We start from the raw sequence: 16,939 nt of genomic DNA on the forward strand, positions 1-16,939 counted from the left end.
TCTCTCCCTGAGCTCCTCAGACCCAGCTCTTGGCCCTGGAGCAAGGTGAGGTGAGTTAGGGGAGCTCTGGCCTTTACCTACCTTACCTGTTACTGTTCACACAGCCCCTCTCACCTTCATTCTGTCATACGTACCTCCTGACCACTGGGAGCAGTGTTCAGGCCTCACCTTGGCATTCCAGTTTAAAAGGATTGGAGAAGACAAGCGATTTTTCAAACTTTCCAGAATGTACTGCCAGGTCAAACTTGATCTCCCTTGAGGAACTATGTTCTTCCTCATTTCAGATCTTGAGGGCACCCCTTCAGGGATGTTTGCAAACACCTCACTCAGGAGTCATCCAGAGCAGTGCTTAACCTTCACCTCTCAGGGCCTCAGTTTTCCCATCTGCAGAGTGGGTACGTTGGGCCAGGTGAATGGTTTCCACCTGGTGCCAATTAAATCCTCCAAGGAGGCCCCAAGGTTTAAGATGGGCAATGGCAGAAATGTTGCAAGTGAAGTGGGGTGGGAGCCCTGAACCCTGCTCACTTGATCACTGGGCCCTACCACCCCACCACTGCTCCTAAGCAGGAATTTCTAAGTGCCTTCTCTGCACCCTATTAGAGAACACGACTATCACAGGCATTTCCCGGGAAGCTTTTAGGACCCAGTGCCTCCAAGAGGACTTAGGACTTTGAGTGTCATTGTTTCTAGCTCACGAGTGGCAATGATGGCAGACGGGTCTGTCTGAAGAGTGCTAACTGTGCCTCTGTGAGGTAGGGAGGGCAGAGCAGAGCCTGTCCTGGATAAAAAGGAACCCGGGAGCCCAGGGAGGCAAGTTAGCAGCAGAGCCTGGACGCAGGTCCTTTCTTAGCTCCAGGTGCACTCTGGAAAAGTAGCGATTGGCAGGAAACTGCCTGTCCCTGGCACACCGGGAGCTTGGGCTAAATAATACAGGGAGGGAGACCAACAAAACCACAAACAAAAGTCAACCCACCAAAAATGCAGGGGGTGGTTGTGGAGCCCCCTTCTTTAAAATGATGTCAATGAACACTTGGTAGCAATGTGAGAAATGAAATATTGAAGAATCGGTTTGTTGTTCTTGTAGTTTTTTAAGAGAATAAATTGGATGGTAATGCTCCATGATTGTGAAAATATTTTTGAAAAATTTGCGTACAGACCAAGTCTGGAAAGAAATGTGCAAAAACGAAAATGACAGTAAGACCGTGATATTTGTAATGAGAATAAAAGCGCTTACCGAGTACTTACCATGGCCAGAGTTTCTGCTGGGTTCTTGGGTTATCTTGTCTAACTCTGACCAGGTAGGTACAGATGAGAAAACCAAGGTCAGAGAGGGTAGGTGACCTGTTTAAGGTCACACATATACCACATGACCAAGGAGGGCTTCAGTCCCAGGATTGTCTCCTAAAGCCCACGCTCTGAGCCCCTACACCACATGCCATTCCTTTTTCCCCCCACATCCGCATCCTTGTCACTACTGTTCTTAACAAAGAAAGAGGAAAATATAAGCCCAATAGCTATAGGACAGGAGGATGGGAAATCCCAGTTCATCAGACCCGGTTGATGGGACCCCACTTGTATGTGTTGCACCAGTGGGGTATCGTCCCACAGATCTCAGATGCCCTGTGTTGCTTTTTCTTTGTTTTAAAGATTTTATTTATTGATTTGACAGAGACACAGCGAGAGAGGGAGCACAAGCAGGGGGAGCGGGAGAGGGAGAAGCAGGCTTCCCGCGGAGCAGGGGGCCCGACGCGGGGCTCGATCCCAGGACCCTGGGATCCTGACCTGAGCCGAAGGCAGGGGCCTAACGACGGAGCCACCCAGGCGCCCCACAGATGCCCTGTTTTATTTCACCTTTTTTTCAGATTCATTTGTCCTTTCCTCTGTGTGTCCAGTCTGCCATGAAGCCCACTGAATGATTCTTCATTTTTACGTCCAGTTCCGGTCCAGGGGAAGCAGAGAAAAGGCTGGCGGTAGAGCTCTCAGCTGAGATGGGGGCAGCAGAGCCTGAGGAGCACGGAGGCCTGGGAGGGGGCCAAAGGGTCCAGGGAGACTATGGAAGAAGGGTGGGAGAGAGAATGGGAGTCCCAGATTTAGGACCACAGGCCAGGCCATGGCCCAGACGTTTGTCCCAAGCAGCAGCTCCCAGTATTCACTGCCAGCCCTCAGGGCTTGGGGCATGGACAGTCAGCCTGGTCAGGAGGACCAAGGCAGGAGAGGCTAAATGCGTGCACTCAGCGCACATTTACCAAGATCTACTAGGTGCCAGGCACTGCGTCAGGCATGTGTGAGAAAGATTGTCCCCCCTCCGCCCTCATGGAGTTCACAATCCAAGGTGGGATGTGGATATTAAGATATTTTGGGAAAGTGATCTAGTCACGGTTGTACTAAGCCCTAATAAATGAATGGAGAAATGAGCAGGTAAAGTAAACAGAAAGAAGCCAAGAGCAAAGAGACTTTCCAGAAGCAGAGGGTAGTGGGGCGCCTGGGCGGCTCAGTTGGTTATGCGTCTGCCTTCGGCTCAGGTCATGATCCCAGGGTCCTGGGATCGAGCCCCGCATCGGGCTCCCTGCTCAGCGGGGAGACTGCTTCTCCCTCTCCCTCTGCACCCCCCCCACTACCTCTCGCTCTCTGTCTCTCTCAATTAAATAAATAAATAACATCTTAAAAAAAAGAAGAAGCAGAGGGTAGTGGTTGCAGTGTCAGGCAGCAGCTGGGAGGTTAACCTGGCTAAGTCAGTGCGGCTCCCTGGGGCTCTGCCCCACCTTGCCAAGAAGTGATGGGGAGATGTGGAAAGAATGGAAGGTGAGGGAGAGAAGGTAGGAGAGTGGGCCCCCTTCTGAGGAAGTTGTCATCAGAGAGGAGGAAGAGGGAGCTGAGAGGTGAGGAGGGAGCCTTGGAATCCAGACCATGTTGATGGGATGCCTAGAAGGAGCAGGGGAGGCACCAGGGCTCTAGAAGATCCATTTGGGGGAAGACTAGTCCCCAGGAGGAGCTCCCCAGGTCAGCCTGATGTGCAGTCCTAGCTAGATCTCTGTGCTGGGGCAGGAGGAAGGGAACTTGACTATGGCCAGAGGCTGGTGTTGCAATTCTGCAGCCTGAAGCAAGGTAACCAATGCCCCGGGGGGTGGGGTTGGGTTGGGGTGGTATGTGTGTCTTAAAATGAGAATCAAATTCTGACTTCACACTGGAAATTCTCTCCCAACAATCGATAATCACCAAGAGAATTTTACGTAGCTGGCAGACCTCGGAGAGCCTTAAAGGTCATTTTGTCCAGAGTTTCTCAACCTATTTAAACCCCCAACCCTCCCCCTAATCTCAGACCCTGGGATTTCAGCGAACTCCACCTCCCCTGGGAGTGGGGGAGGTTTGCCCTGCCTAAGAATTCGCTGGGCTTCCATGGCGCTCTCCCAGCCAGGGAGGTTATATCATCGAGCTTTACTCGCTGTGGTCTGAATTACAAGAACAACAGGCACTTAATTTTAGTTTCCCAACTATGAAATTATGACACTAAATATGCTTTTTCTGGCTGCACGAGCCCACCCTCAGCACTCTGACGGATCCCTTAAGTGCTCTGCCATCCCAAGGGGGTAATTATGGTTTTCCTTTTCTTAAAGTGGTTTTCACAAAAGAGCCAGGCTGAAAGGGGGCCCTTCAGTGGGATGAGGGCCAACCATGCCTGTCCATTTAGGATTTTACATGCAGAGCTTACACGCAGGCTCCAGCCCCCATCTCCCATCCTGTGGTCTAGCCTGCTTACTCTATGTTCTTTCACGTGCACATTTGCAGGCCTCAAGATCCCTTCGTTTTTATTGTTATTCTGTTCATAAAGGGTGGTGAGACGAGCACTGGACTGACGGTCAGGAGCCTAGGGTCTAGGCTCTTAGATTTCAACAAGCTGTGTGACCTAGGGTAAGTTCCTTGGCCTCTCTGGGCCGCAATTTCTTCTAGGAGATGGGGATGATCATTCCCTCACCTCTCTTGCCTCACGGGCATGGGTAATTGTGAGGGTCAGCTGAGATCATGCTGGGTGGGGACCAAGGGCACTCTGAAATTGGTGAATCTTGTTCAAAGGGGAGAGAAGAAAACTAAGGGGAGTTTTCTGGCCACTCGGCATTTGGGGCAGTTTCCACTTCTCTCTGTTAATCACCCTGCCAGAAACTTCTCTGCACAAATCACCCGTTTCCAACAGGCACATTTCCAGTGGAATGCTGGGGTCCCAGGGCCAGGAAAAGTTTGAGAGCTGCCTCTGTCTGGATTTTTGCTGACAGTTCTCTCCAGAAGGACAGAATCAGGCAATGGCCTGAACTCCTAAGCTTTTGGCTCCGCGAGCAAGTTCTGTCATGAAGCAGCCTCCCCTCGAGGCCCCTGCCTCGAGGGGAGCCTGGGACCTGTCACACTGGGACCCCTCTGGCTGGTGAGACGGTTGCCCCTTTCCTATGACAGGCCGACCAGATGCCACATGACAGATCCAATGGGCAGATCGCAGCCCCGGGTCCAGCTGGACTGTATCATGTCAGAGGGGCAACAGACCCACTCCGTGACCCTCCAGAGCAGTGTGTGTGGCCTGTCACAGCTTGAAAATCAGACCCCCCCCCCCATTCAGGAGACGTCTACACAGAAAGGCATTGGCCCCTCCCCCAGACTATTAACACAGAATAACATGCAATGGCCATGCCAGGCTTTTTCCTTGGGGATCAGGGTCCTCTGAAGGGCCAGCAGCTTATTTGGCTTTTGCCATTTAGAGCAGGGGCTGAGCTCTGGCGTTAGAACCAAGCTGGCCTCAGCCACTCTCTGGCTCTGTGACTCTGAGCGAGGTTCTCTGAGCCACAGTTGTCTCTCCATTGAGATGTTGGCAGGATGGCTGGGATAAGGTGTGCAGTGCTGGTGCTGGCCCACTGTAAGGCAGGCTAGTGAACTCACAGGGCCCTGCTCAGTGGGACCCAGGAGAAGGGTGGCGGGTGCCTCCCACCAATGCCCCAGGCAGATTTCTGTGCACCCCACTTCTCAGCCTCTCAGCATGGCTGCCGTGACTCCCGTACAGCAGGCCTCCCCGAAACCTCTGGGCTCAGGATGATCCGGACACACAAGAGCTGGCAAGAGAAGAAGATTGGCACAATCCAGCCTGGTAAGTGTGTGATGGGTGCCCTGGGAGCACAGAGGAGGTAGCCTGCTTAGCTTTGTGGGACAGCAAATTACCTCACTGAATCCTTGAAACAAAGCCAGGTGGTAGGTGTGATTATATAAGCCTCATTCAGAGGTTCGGCCCCTTGCTCATGGTTGAGCAGTGGCTGCGTCAAGGTTCAAACCCAGGTTTACCAGCCTCCAAAGTCCGTACTTTCAGCCTCTTGAATTTCCTGTCTCCCTATAGCTTGACGCTTATTCCATGCGTGGTTGGCTCAGCATGGAAAAGAGGACCTATCACCTCCTTTGTTTTAAACACCATGCTTCCATTAATACAACTTATAATCCAGTCATTCCATTGACAGAGATGAGAGTGAGAAGTTGGGCAGGATCTATTTTCCCAGATCTCCACTTTGCCGTAGTTTTCCCTGTCTGCTAATGGAAGGAAGGGCTACCCCTTAGAAGGTCCAGTTTGAAGGAGGTGTTTCATTAGGAAAGGTTAGTGAACCGAGGAGATAAGACATCACACAGACTTGCAGCCTCAGGGCGGCAAGTAGCCTCTCTGTTGGAGGCCTGTACAGGAGGGAAACAGAAGTGTGCTCAGACATCTGGAAAGGAGGAAGATAGACGAAAGCGGAGTGGAGTCCGTTACATGGTTAAAGGTGTAGGGAAGAGATAAGGACCACCGGAGGAATGCACGAGTCGGCTGGAGTTCAAACCAGTGTTAGAGACACTGAAAACGAGATTATCACGGGACACACAGGGGAGCACGAGAAAGTGATCAGGCCTTGGAAAGAAAGGATATCAGGAACACGTTTTCAAAAACAGCTGGGACAAGGGGTGGGGCACTTGGAGGATTCAGCTGTACAGTCATCCCCAAAGCTCTCAGCCCACATTTTGTGGATCAAATATGCTAATTAGGCACTGTTCCCTGAAGACTGTGCAGGGAGCCCCACCCCACCCCCGCCTTAATGTACTCATGGTAGCAACATAACAAAACCACCACTAGTAGGCTATAAGCATTATTTCACATAGCTTCCCAACCACCCTGTGAGGTATTGCTATCATTATCCCATTTTCCACAGGAGGAAACTGAGGCTCAAGGAGAGGATGCAACCTGCCCAAGGTCACCTGGCCAGAGAGTAGCAGAACTAGAATTCAAACCCAGGCATATGCTATTTCCATAATCCATGCCAAGACACAAGACGGGAGAGCAAAGGGACCCACAGCAAGGACCGTATTTGGGAGGTTTGTAAAGTGAGATTTGAGGTAGCTTGGATCTTAAATGGCAGGTTAAGGAGTTTGAACTTGATCTTACCAGTAGTGGGGAGCCATTGAAGGTGTTTGAGCAAGGGAGTTGATCTGGCAGTCTTATGAGCGTGCAGTGGAGAAGAAGTGTCCAGAGCAGCCGAGGAAGTTTTCTGTGCAGGAGTTTTGAAGGGAGAGTAGGTCGGGAGCAGCATATGAAGGCAGTCAGTACCCCTGTACTTAGACTGTCGGCTAAGTGGCTCCCAGCTGACACTTTCTCTACATTCCATCACTGCCTTGTCCTTGATGCCGGCTGGAGTCTGCCCTTGGCATTCAATCTGTGTATAAATCCAAGCATATCAGGCCAAGGCCCCAGTGAAGAGAGAGAAATGATTTTTACACAGCACAGAGCTGTGGTTATAAGCACAGCCTCTGGAGCCAACTGTCCTGTATTTGAACTTCTGCTCTACTTTCTCTAGCTGTGTTACCCTGGGCAAGATACTTAACCTCTCTGAACCTCATTTTCCACCTGTAAAATGGGGTAGAGAGTGGGCCCACCGCAGGTTGAGGATCTAGTGACATAGGATATGGTCCTGGCCCTGGGTGTGCGTGTGTGTGTGTGTGTGTGTGCGTGTGTGTGCGTGTGTGCATGTGTGTGTGGGTGTGGGTGTGATCCTCTTCGTGGGCTAGTCCCTGCCCCTTTTACAATGTTTGTCCTTCATTCACACTGAAGCAATTACCCTAACCTCCATTTTGCCTGCCGAATTTGTATTCCCTCCAACTTTGCACTTTGCTCATTTTAAATTCATTGATTTTTGTCCTTTCCTCCCAAGACTTCAAATTCACATGTAGGACAGTCCTTGTTCCTTGTTATTGGAAGAGCAGCCTGAGTTACGGGATGGAATCTATTTCTGTTTAATAACTTACATCGCTTCCCCCCTGCTATTATAAAAGCGGTAACACTCTAGCTATTTTTATTTTGCAAATCTGTTCTTGCAGAACCTCAAGGAGTAGATGCAGGTATAAAATAGATGAGAGGGTGGGGAGATGGGCAAAATGGGGGAAGAGGAGTGGGAGATACAGGCTTCCAGTTATGAAATGAGTTAAGTCATGGGAATAAAAGGCACAGCGTAAGGAATAGAGTCAATGGTATTATAATAGCATTGTATGGTGACAGATGGTAGCTACACTTGTGGGGAGCAGAGCGTAAGATATAAACTTGTCAAATCACTGTGTTGTATACGTGAAACTAATGTAACGCTGCATGTCAGCTACAAATAAAAAAAAATAATTTAAAAAAATTAAATGGGGGCACCTGGGTGGCTCAGTTGGTTAGGCATCTGCCTTCGGCTCAGGTCATGATCCCGGGGTCCTGGGATCGAGCCCTGCATCGGGCTCCCTGCTCAGTGGGAAGCCTGCTTCTCCCTCTCCTACTCCCCCTGCTTGTGCCCTCCCTCTCTCTGTCAAATAAATAAGTATTTTTTTAAAAAGTTAAATGGACCTGAGAAATAAACTTCCTGCACACTAACCCCCAGCCCGGAGTCTGCTTCCTGGGGAACCCAGCCTGTGATAGGCAGTATCCTTGTGTCTACTGGGGAAAAGCCTAGAATGTTCCAAGGGCTGGGCCTTTCTTCTTTGAGCTGCCAGGCCAACTTGGACTCCACCCAGAGCTGAAAAGTTTTGAACCTTGGCAGGCAGCCCTAGAGTGCCAGCCTGGATAGCCCCTGGCTGGGTTAATTAAGCAGTCATCTGGGTGAGGATTTACTGCACGGTAACCCTTACTCTCCTTGACACCCCTCCAAGATGACATCTCCAGAAATAACAAGAATCATAGCTGCCATTGTGCAATATCATGGTGAGTATTTTACAGATGAGGACACTGGCTCAGGGACAGTAAGTAACTTGTCTAAATTCACACAGCCAGTGAGTGGTGGGGCTGGAATTCTAACCCAGGACTGTCCATTCTAAAATCAGTGCTCTTTACACCTCACTAGAGCTATTCAGTGGGAATAATAAAACGACCTCTTGGATCATTGTTCAAATAAAATGACACATAAACTGCAAAGCACTTAGTACAATGCCTGGCTCATGGTAACTGGTTGATAAATGTAAGCTATTCATCAGGAACCCTCCAGAGGCTTACCTTTCTTTTTAGAACAGAATCCAAACTCTTTCAGCATGACCTACAAGACCACACAGTATCTGACCCTATCTATTACTGCCTCACTTCCTACAGTTCCATGAATAAACCAAACCCACACCCACCTCAGGGCGTTTGCTCTCGCTGTTCTTGTTTCTTGAAATACCTTTCCTCTTGATCTTTACCTGGCTGAGATTTCCATTCAAATCTCAGCTCAAATGCCATCTCCATAGAGAAATGTTCCTTGACTACCTACCTGAGCATCTCACACTGCTCTTTAAACCTGAATCACCGCCTGTATGTTACCCAGTTTTATTTTATTCATTGCCTTAACGTGAGCTGAAGTTTTTATTTAATTTCTTGTTTACCATCTGCCTCCCCTACTAGAATGCAAGCTGCAAGAGGGTAGGGATCTTCCTTGGTCTCCACTATGTGTCCAGGGTCTAGAACAGGGCCAGGCAGAGTAGGCACTCAATAAAGATGTTTTGGTTGACTGACGGACTGACTGACTGAATAGTTTCTACCAGTTTGGAGAGATTTTGGAAAATAAGAGAGAAGCTGGGAGAATAGGACATTCTCTCAAATACACGTAGCCAAGAGAGTGGTCCTGCTTGGTCAGAGCAGAGCTATACTGGATGCCAACTTCTCAGAAGAGGATTTCAGAGGCCTTCAGTAACTTGCTTGGTGAGGTTTCCAAGCATTTAGCTTTTCCTGACACTTGTGCAAGAGGAGCAGGTCGGGAGTCCTTGGGGCTTTCTAACCGTAAAGACTGTCCCAGCTCTTGACTCCAGGAAATACCTCAGGCTGAGCTTGGGAAGGAAACTTTTTCCAGTAATAAACAGCTTCTTGGTGCCAGTCTGAGGAGGGTGCTAATCCTCATTTCCCCCACCTGTGAGGCACACCCACCCAGAGCTCTGGGGAGGCCCAGCTCCCAGTTGCCAGTGCCACGCAAGGACAAATCCTCATTGGGAGCTCAGGAAGGGGAACCCTGGGCCTCCAAGCTGCTGGGCTCTAGGCCTGGAGCCAGAGCTGGGGGCTCACATCTTGCATTTCTCTGTGTTCACACCCTCTCTGGGCAGCCCCCTTTTAATTTATTCCTCCCCCATTGTAAGAATAATACATTCTTGATGCAGAAAATTTAGACATCAGAGAGAAATACAACAGAAAATAACTCTCCCAGAGTTAACACTATTAACAATTTGTTATGAGCATTTCCAATTTTTGTCTTATACATGTTTACCAAAAAAATGCATCGTGTTTTATATTAATTTATGGCTTGTTTTTTTCACTTAGCTTTATATTTTGACTGTTGTATATGAGCATTCTTCCTAACCATTTTTTACGTTCTTTTTTTTTTTTCCTTTAAAAGATTTATTTATGGAGCACCTGGGTGGCTCAATCAGTTGAGTGTCTGCCTTCAACTCAGGCGGGGAGCCTGCTTCCCCCTCTCCCGCTCCCCCTGCTTGTGCGCATGCTCTCTCTCTTCAAATACATAAATAAAATCTTTAACAAAATAAAAGATTTATTTATTTTAGAGAGAGAGAATGAGTGTGCACGCGAGCAGAGGGAGGGGTTAGAAGGAGAGGGAGAGAATCTCAAACAGGCTCCGACTCCCCGCTGAGTGCCGAGCCTGCTGCAGGACTCCATCTCACCACCCTGAGATCATGACCTGAGCAGAAATCCGGAGTTGGCTGCTTCACCAACTAAGCCACGCAGGCGCCCCTTACTTGCTTTCTCTTTTAGAAATTTTTTTTTAAAGATTTTATTTATTTATTTGAGAGAGAGAGCATGAGAGAGAGCACGAGAGGGAAGAGGGTCAGAGGGAGAAGCAGACTTCGCGCTGAGCAGGGAGCCCGATGCGGGACTCGATCCCCGGACTCCAGGATCATGACCTGAGCCGAAGGCAGTTGCTTAACCAACTGAGCCACCCAGGCGCCCTCTTTTAGAAAATTTTTTATTAGAATATCAATATCTGCTTGTTGTAAGAGAAAAAGGCAATATCTGTTGCACAAAGTGGAAGTTCTTTGAAATCCCACCCCTCAGAGATAGTGGCCATGAAATGTTTAGTGCACATCCCTCAGTATTCTGTGTGTACACAAATCGACGTGTATCAATTTACATAAATGGGATAAGATTAAACACACAAATTTTGCAGCTTGCTTTTTTTCCATTTCATCTTTCTTTACCCCTAACACTGAGTCACCACAGTCTTCTTAATGTCCACATAGATGTCTGTGCTAGGAATCTACCTCTTTAGTTAGTCACTTCCCTATTGGAGGTCATTTTCTTCTTCTTCTTTTATTTTTATTTTTTATTTGAGAGAGAGAGAGAGCATGAACAGGGGGGAGGGGGCAGAGGGAGTATCAGACTCCCCGCTGAGCAGGGAGCCTGATGTGGGGGCTTGATCCCAGGACCCTGAAAGTATAATGGCGGTTGCCAGGGGCTGGGGAAGGGGAGACTGGAGAGCTATTTAATAGGTACAGAGTTTGTTTTACAAGATGGGGATGGATAGTGGTGATGGCTGCACCCGATATGATTATATTTAATACCACTGAAGTGTACACCTAAAAATGGTTAAGATGGTAAATTTAGTTATGTGGTTTTTTGGTGTGTTTTTTGTTTGCTTGTTTTTGTTTGAGAGAGCACAGGCACGAGGAGGGGCAGGGGAGGAGCAGAGAGGGAGAGAGAACCCCAAGCAGGTTCCATGCTGAGCACAGAGCCAGTTTTGGGGCTCAGTCCCACAACCCTGAGATCATGACCCAAGCCAAAATCAAGTGTCGGACGCTTAACTGACTGAGCCACCCAGGCACCCCTGTTATGTGTATTTTTTAATTTTTATTTTGCTTATTTATTTTATTTATTTATTTGAGAGAGAAAGAATGAGAGAGAGCATGAGAGGGAAGAGGGTCAGAGGGAGAAGCAGACTCCCCGCTGAGCAGGGAGCCCGATGTGGGACTCGATCCCGGGACTCCAGGATCATGACCTGAGCCAAAGGCAGTCGCTTAACCAACTGAGCCACCCAGGTGCCCTATGTGTATTTTTTTTAAAGATTTTATTTATTTATTTGACAGAGAGAGAGAGGGAGAAAGTGCACACAAGGAGGCGGAGCAGGAGAAGCAGGCTCCCCACCAAGCAGGAGCCCAATGTGGGACCCAATCCCAGGACCCTGGGATCACGTCCTGAGCGGAAGGCAGTCGCTTAACCGACTGAGCCACCCAGGCGCCCCTATGTGTATTTTAATACATGCACACACAAAGAATTTTTGAAAGGAATAAACATTTAAAATAGATAATACCAAAGTATTCTGTAAAACCATTGTTCCAATGGCCATGTGTGGTACTTGCTCCTTTACAAAAATCTAATGTTGCTAATCTTTTTTTTTAAACATGAGAAAACCAAATTATTTATTTATTTACAAATTTGATTTATTTAAGTAATCTCTACACCCAACATGGGGCTCAAGCTCACGACCACAAGATCGAGAGTTCCACACTCTTTCACCTGAGCCAGCCAGGTGCCCAGAGAAAACCAAATTTAATAGTGTGCATACATACATAGGGGGAACACACAGATAAGGAAATTCCCTTGCTAATCTTTTTCATTTTCATTGATCTGGTAGACAAAATAGTATCCATCTTGTTTATTAATGAAACTGGGTATCTTTTCATATTTGTAGTCATTTGCATTTCTTGTACTAACTGCCTATTTCTGTCATTAGCCGTAGCTTCCAAGTTATTCACCTTTTTCTTATTGATTTGGAAGATTGCTTCACGTATTCGTGAGGCTGGTACTTTGCCATATTTGTTGGGTATTTTCTTCCAGTCAAAACAAGTTTTTAAATGGCTGCATATTTCACAATATTAATTCCTATTTTGGATATCTTATTTTCATTTTTCCCATTATAAAAAACACGATGAACATCTCTTGTGGACAAGGAAAATTTGCCAGAAGTGGGATTTCTTGGGTCAAAGGCACATTATTTTTTTTTTAAAGATTTTATTTATGAGAGAGAGTGAGAGAGAGAGAGCACATGAGAGGGGGGAGGGTCAGAGGGAGAAGCAGACTCCCCGCTGAGCAGGGAGCCCAATGTGGGACTCGATCCTGGGACTCCAGGATCATGACCTGAGCTGAAGGCAGTCGCTCAACCAACTGAGCCACCCAGGCGCCCTGCACATTAAAGATTTTAATACATAGGTGCAAAGTATCCTTCAGGAAAATGGTTCACACATGCTTTCCTATAGTGCACGGGTCCCATATATCTTTTTATTTTTAATTTAAATTATTTTAATTCAATTAATTAACATATAATGTATTATTGGTTTCAGAGGTACACGTCTGTGATTCATCAGTCTCATAGAATACCCAGGGCTCATTACATCACATGCCCTCCTTAATGTCCATGTATCTTTGATATAGAATGGTATTTACAATATCTCCTGTAGGAGTTCAGGCCTCATGTTTTCTACCACATGCCTACTAGCACCTAGCACGTGCCTCACACACAGTGGCCACCCAAATGTTTGTTGAATGAATGACTGGACTATGTTCCTTGAACCCCTCTTCCTCACATTCCTGCTGCTCCATAGCCTGCGGCAGAATCTTCTGGTTCTCCAGGTCCTTAAGCATCCCCCCGTGTTTCTGCCAGCAGTTATGTCCCTGTGCCAGGGTCTATGACTGTTAACTGCATTTCACAACTCCTTTAATACTCACAAAGAACCCACACAGAAGGTGCTCTCATTATCCCCATGTAACAGACCAGGAAACTGAAGCTCAGAGAGGTCAAGTGCCTTGCTCTTGGTTCACACAGCTAGAACTGGTAGAGGGAGGATTCAAACCCACCAAGTAAGCACAATGATAAACCAAACTTATTAGAGAGAGGAACTCTGGCAGGATGGTCAGAATTCTGGTCCAACTTCATCATCAGAAGATGGGCTGTGGCCCAGAGAGGTATGCCAACTGGTCCAGACACTCAGCAAATTAAAGGCAGAATGGAGATGGGACCCTGGGGCAGGGTTTTTTCCCCCAGCTGAATCCAGGACTTCCCTATGGTTAAGCCAGTTAGCTCTCCTCTGTATGGAAAAATGGAATTATTGGGGCCCCTGGCTGACTCAGTCAGTAGAGCATGTGACTTTTTTAATCTTTAATTTTATAATTATTTTTGAAGATTTTATTTATTTGACAGAGAGAGACACAGCGAGAGAGGGAACACAAGCAGGGGGAGTGGGAGGAGAAGCAGGCTTCCCACTGAGCAGGGAGCCCAATGCAGGGCTTGATCCCAGGACCCCGGGACCATGACCCAAACCGAAGGCAGACACTTAAAGACTGACCCACCCAGGCACCCCGTAAGTTTTATTTTTATTTAAGTAATCTCTACACCCAATGTGGGGCTCAAACTCAACCCTGAGATCAAGAACTGTACGTTCAGGGGCACCTGGGTGGCTCAGTTGTTAAGCGTCTGCCTTTGGCTTGGGTCATGATCCCAGGGTCCTGGGATCGAGCCCTGCATTGGACTCTCTGCTCAGTGGGAAGCCTGCTTCTCCCTCTCCCACTCCCCCTGCTTGTGTTCCCTCTCTTGCTGTCAAATAAATAAAATCTTAAAAAAAAAAAATTGCATGTTCTACTGACTGAACCAGCCAGGCACCCTATGCATGCAACTCTTTTTCTTAAGATACTATTTATTTGTCAGAGAGCCAGAGAGAGCGAGCGCATGAGCACAAGCAGGGGGAGCTGCAGGCAGAGGAAGAAGCAGGCTCCCTGCTGAGCAAGGAGCCCAATGCAAGACTTGATCCCAGGACCCTGGGACCACGACCGGAGCCGAAGGCAGACACGAAACTGACTGAACCACCCAGGCATCCCTGCATGTAATTCTTGATATCTCAGGACCCTGAGTTTAAGCCCCACATTGGATGTAGAGGTTACGCTGGGAAAAAAAAAAAAAAAGACAGGAATTACTGATTTAGAAGCAAAAGTCAAAGTAACACCTCCAATTATAGCTCATGTTTTGTAAACCCAAGTTCTCTGGAAGTTAAAGGGGAACCCAAAATAATGGACTCTGCCCTTCAGAGTTTTGCAGAAGTCTCTGAAGTGGTCTCAACCAACAAGTGAAGATTAGGTAGAGTTAACAAAGCACTATATGCAGAAGCCGTGTCTCAAGGACAATTTACATTTATTTGCTGATGACTCTGACTAAACATAGTTCAAACACAGCTGAAGTTAAAGAGTCTGTCAGGTGAAGCCGCTTCTTGCCAACAGCTAAAGGTGGTCGATGAAGAGTAATCTGAGCATCATCTTCGGGCTGAGGCCCTGGTTTTGGGCAAACAGCTGGTGGGTGGACCTGGTCCTTTCCACATGGGTAGGGGTCTCTAAGGAACTACTCCTTATTCTCATACTTGTGCTTGATGTGTTTCCACAGCTTCTGCATTTTAAAGACAAGAACCACAAACTTTTAGCTTTGTATCTCGTATTTTGCAGCTACCTCCACTGTCCTGGTCTCTAAAACAAGCTTGAGAGAAACATCTACCAGCTGGGTGGGCAAACTGGAAGCAACACTAGGTTTGCCGCACATTCCTAACACTTGTAAACTGCTTTGATGTTATCAATTGCCATGTAAAGGTAAGTGGAAATGGATGGATGATCTTTCTTTTACAGGAAACTGAGGTAGACAGACTGAGATAATTACACAAACGTACACAATTATTAAGGAACAGAGCCTCGAAGAGGTCTTATATCTTCAACTCCCAGGTATTACTCAAGAGGTCCTAAATGCATAGCCCCAAATACTTCACGTTGAATCATTTTTTAATCTCATTAAACCTATGATCCTTGGGTTAGGAACTAGTTGGATTCTCATTCCTTTTTTTTTTTTTTTTTTAAGATTTTATTTTTTTAAGTAATCTCTACACCCAACATGGGGCTTGAAATTACAACTCCGAGATTGGGTGCTGTGCACTCTACCAACTGAGCCAGCCAGATGCCCTTGATTCTCATTCCTGAAAGCACAGATTGGTAAATTATGACAGCATACTTAAATGCTTTTTCCACACATTGGGAATGGCCTGCAGAACTGCGTGCAGGAGATGGAACAGGGGCAACACTCTCATAGGGACAGGCAGCTTCAAATTAAAAACACAAGTGAATGGTGTAACAGGCCTATCTGCGGGAGACCTTCCCTAGCATGAGCCACAGCGTAATGATGAAAAGCGTGTACAGCAACTAGCACAGTGTTGGCACACAATGAGTCTAAAAGGTGTGGTTATTCCCTACCTTCTGCTTTCACTTTCTCCTGAGGAATGTAACAAATGTTATTTTTTGAGTGCACCATCTACCAGGTACTGTGGCACCTGCCTGTATCTCATATAATCCTCACAGTAATTGCCTACTGTAGTTACTATCAGCTCTACATCACAGATAAAAGTGAAGCTCAGAGAGGTTAAGAAACTCGCCCAACTGAACGCCACAGTTATTAAGTGACAAGGTCCAGTATCCCCATCCAGGGCTCTCTGATTTTATATTCCCATCTCCTATTATTACTACCACAATGCCTACGTGGGAAGCCTGGGAAAGTGAAGAGTGCTATCTGAAAAGACCAACCACAGTATCTAAGGAGATGTCCTTTTCACGACCCTCGCCCGCTCAAATCTGCCCTTGAAACCCTCAGAGAGGAGACTGTGGTTCCGGGTTGCAACTCAGACTCGCCACTGACTTCTTGATGGTGTAGCCCCAGTAAGTCCTTTGCTCTCACTAGGCTTTAGGTTTTGCTCCTGCAAATGGACAAGTGGGTATGTGGGGTGTGAGACAGCAATACTTATAAGCCCCACAAAGTGGGATCATTTAATGTTTTGGGATTCACATTCAGCGAAGAGGACATACGGCAGTCGACCGACAGAAGACCCTCAGGGTTTTCCCCTCTATCTTAGTAAAGGCAGACTGAGTCCCACCCCACCTCCACTCCCACTGTCACCCCTCAGGCCGGCCCAAGGTCAGGGATGGCCCAGTCCCTCACCCCCTGGTTGATGTGTTCGTAGATTGCGTCCGCGCCTTGATCGAAGGCGCGCTCGAAGAACAAGGCTCCCACGGCGATGGTGAGGGCGAAGGTGGAGGTCCTGCGGAACAGCAGCGAATACAACCTCGCAGTAAACGTTGGGGCAGCCATGTTTCTCCGCTATCAAGCCCGCGCCTGCGCCGCGGCCGATATGCGCTCCAAAAGCCCTCGACGTGCTATACTTTATGGGATTTGTAGTTTTTCTGAATCTCAGCACTTATCGTTTTGAACGACAGAGGTTAAGTGATGGATTTGCGGGGAGGAACAGTCTCGTAGGATTTAGATCAGGACGGCCCAAATAGTGTGGTAAGATTTGTTACCCAACGTTTCTCAATAATTTCTCGCTGAGTGAATATCCTGAACTACAACACCCAGAAGCCCTCGCGCTC

At 47.6% G+C, this 16,939-nt stretch overlaps 1 protein-coding gene across 2 annotated transcripts; it reads right to left on the minus strand.

Annotated features, from left to right (window-relative positions):
- Nucleotides 1–1,673: 1,673 nt before the first annotated feature.
- UQCR10 (ubiquinol-cytochrome c reductase, complex III subunit X) lies at nt 1,674–16,821 on the minus strand. Of its 2 annotated transcripts, XM_028124791.2 has the most exons (3): nt 16,512–16,821; nt 6,440–6,707; nt 1,674–2,050 (listed from the first exon to the last, which is right to left on the minus strand). In XM_028124791.2, the coding sequence occupies exons 1-3, from the start codon at nt 16,659–16,661 to the stop codon at nt 1,980–1,982; spliced, it is 489 nt and encodes a 162-aa protein (XP_027980592.1). In that variant the 5' UTR covers nt 16,662–16,821; the 3' UTR covers nt 1,674–1,979. The 2 variants fall into 2 exon arrangements, with proteins under 2 accessions (XP_027980592.1, XP_027980593.1); XM_028124792.2 differs by lacking the exons at nt 1,674–2,050; nt 6,440–6,707 and adding an exon at nt 14,485–14,924 and having other exon boundaries at nt 16,512–16,701.
- Between the last annotated feature and the right edge of the window lie 118 nt (nt 16,822–16,939).

This window comes from Eumetopias jubatus, unplaced genomic scaffold (assembly GCF_037043125.1).
Source record: "Eumetopias jubatus isolate StellerSeaLion01/CBP00866 unplaced genomic scaffold, mEumJub1_p1.0 scaffold_16, whole genome shotgun sequence".
Taxonomy (NCBI): Eukaryota; Metazoa; Chordata; class Mammalia; order Carnivora; family Otariidae; genus Eumetopias; species Eumetopias jubatus.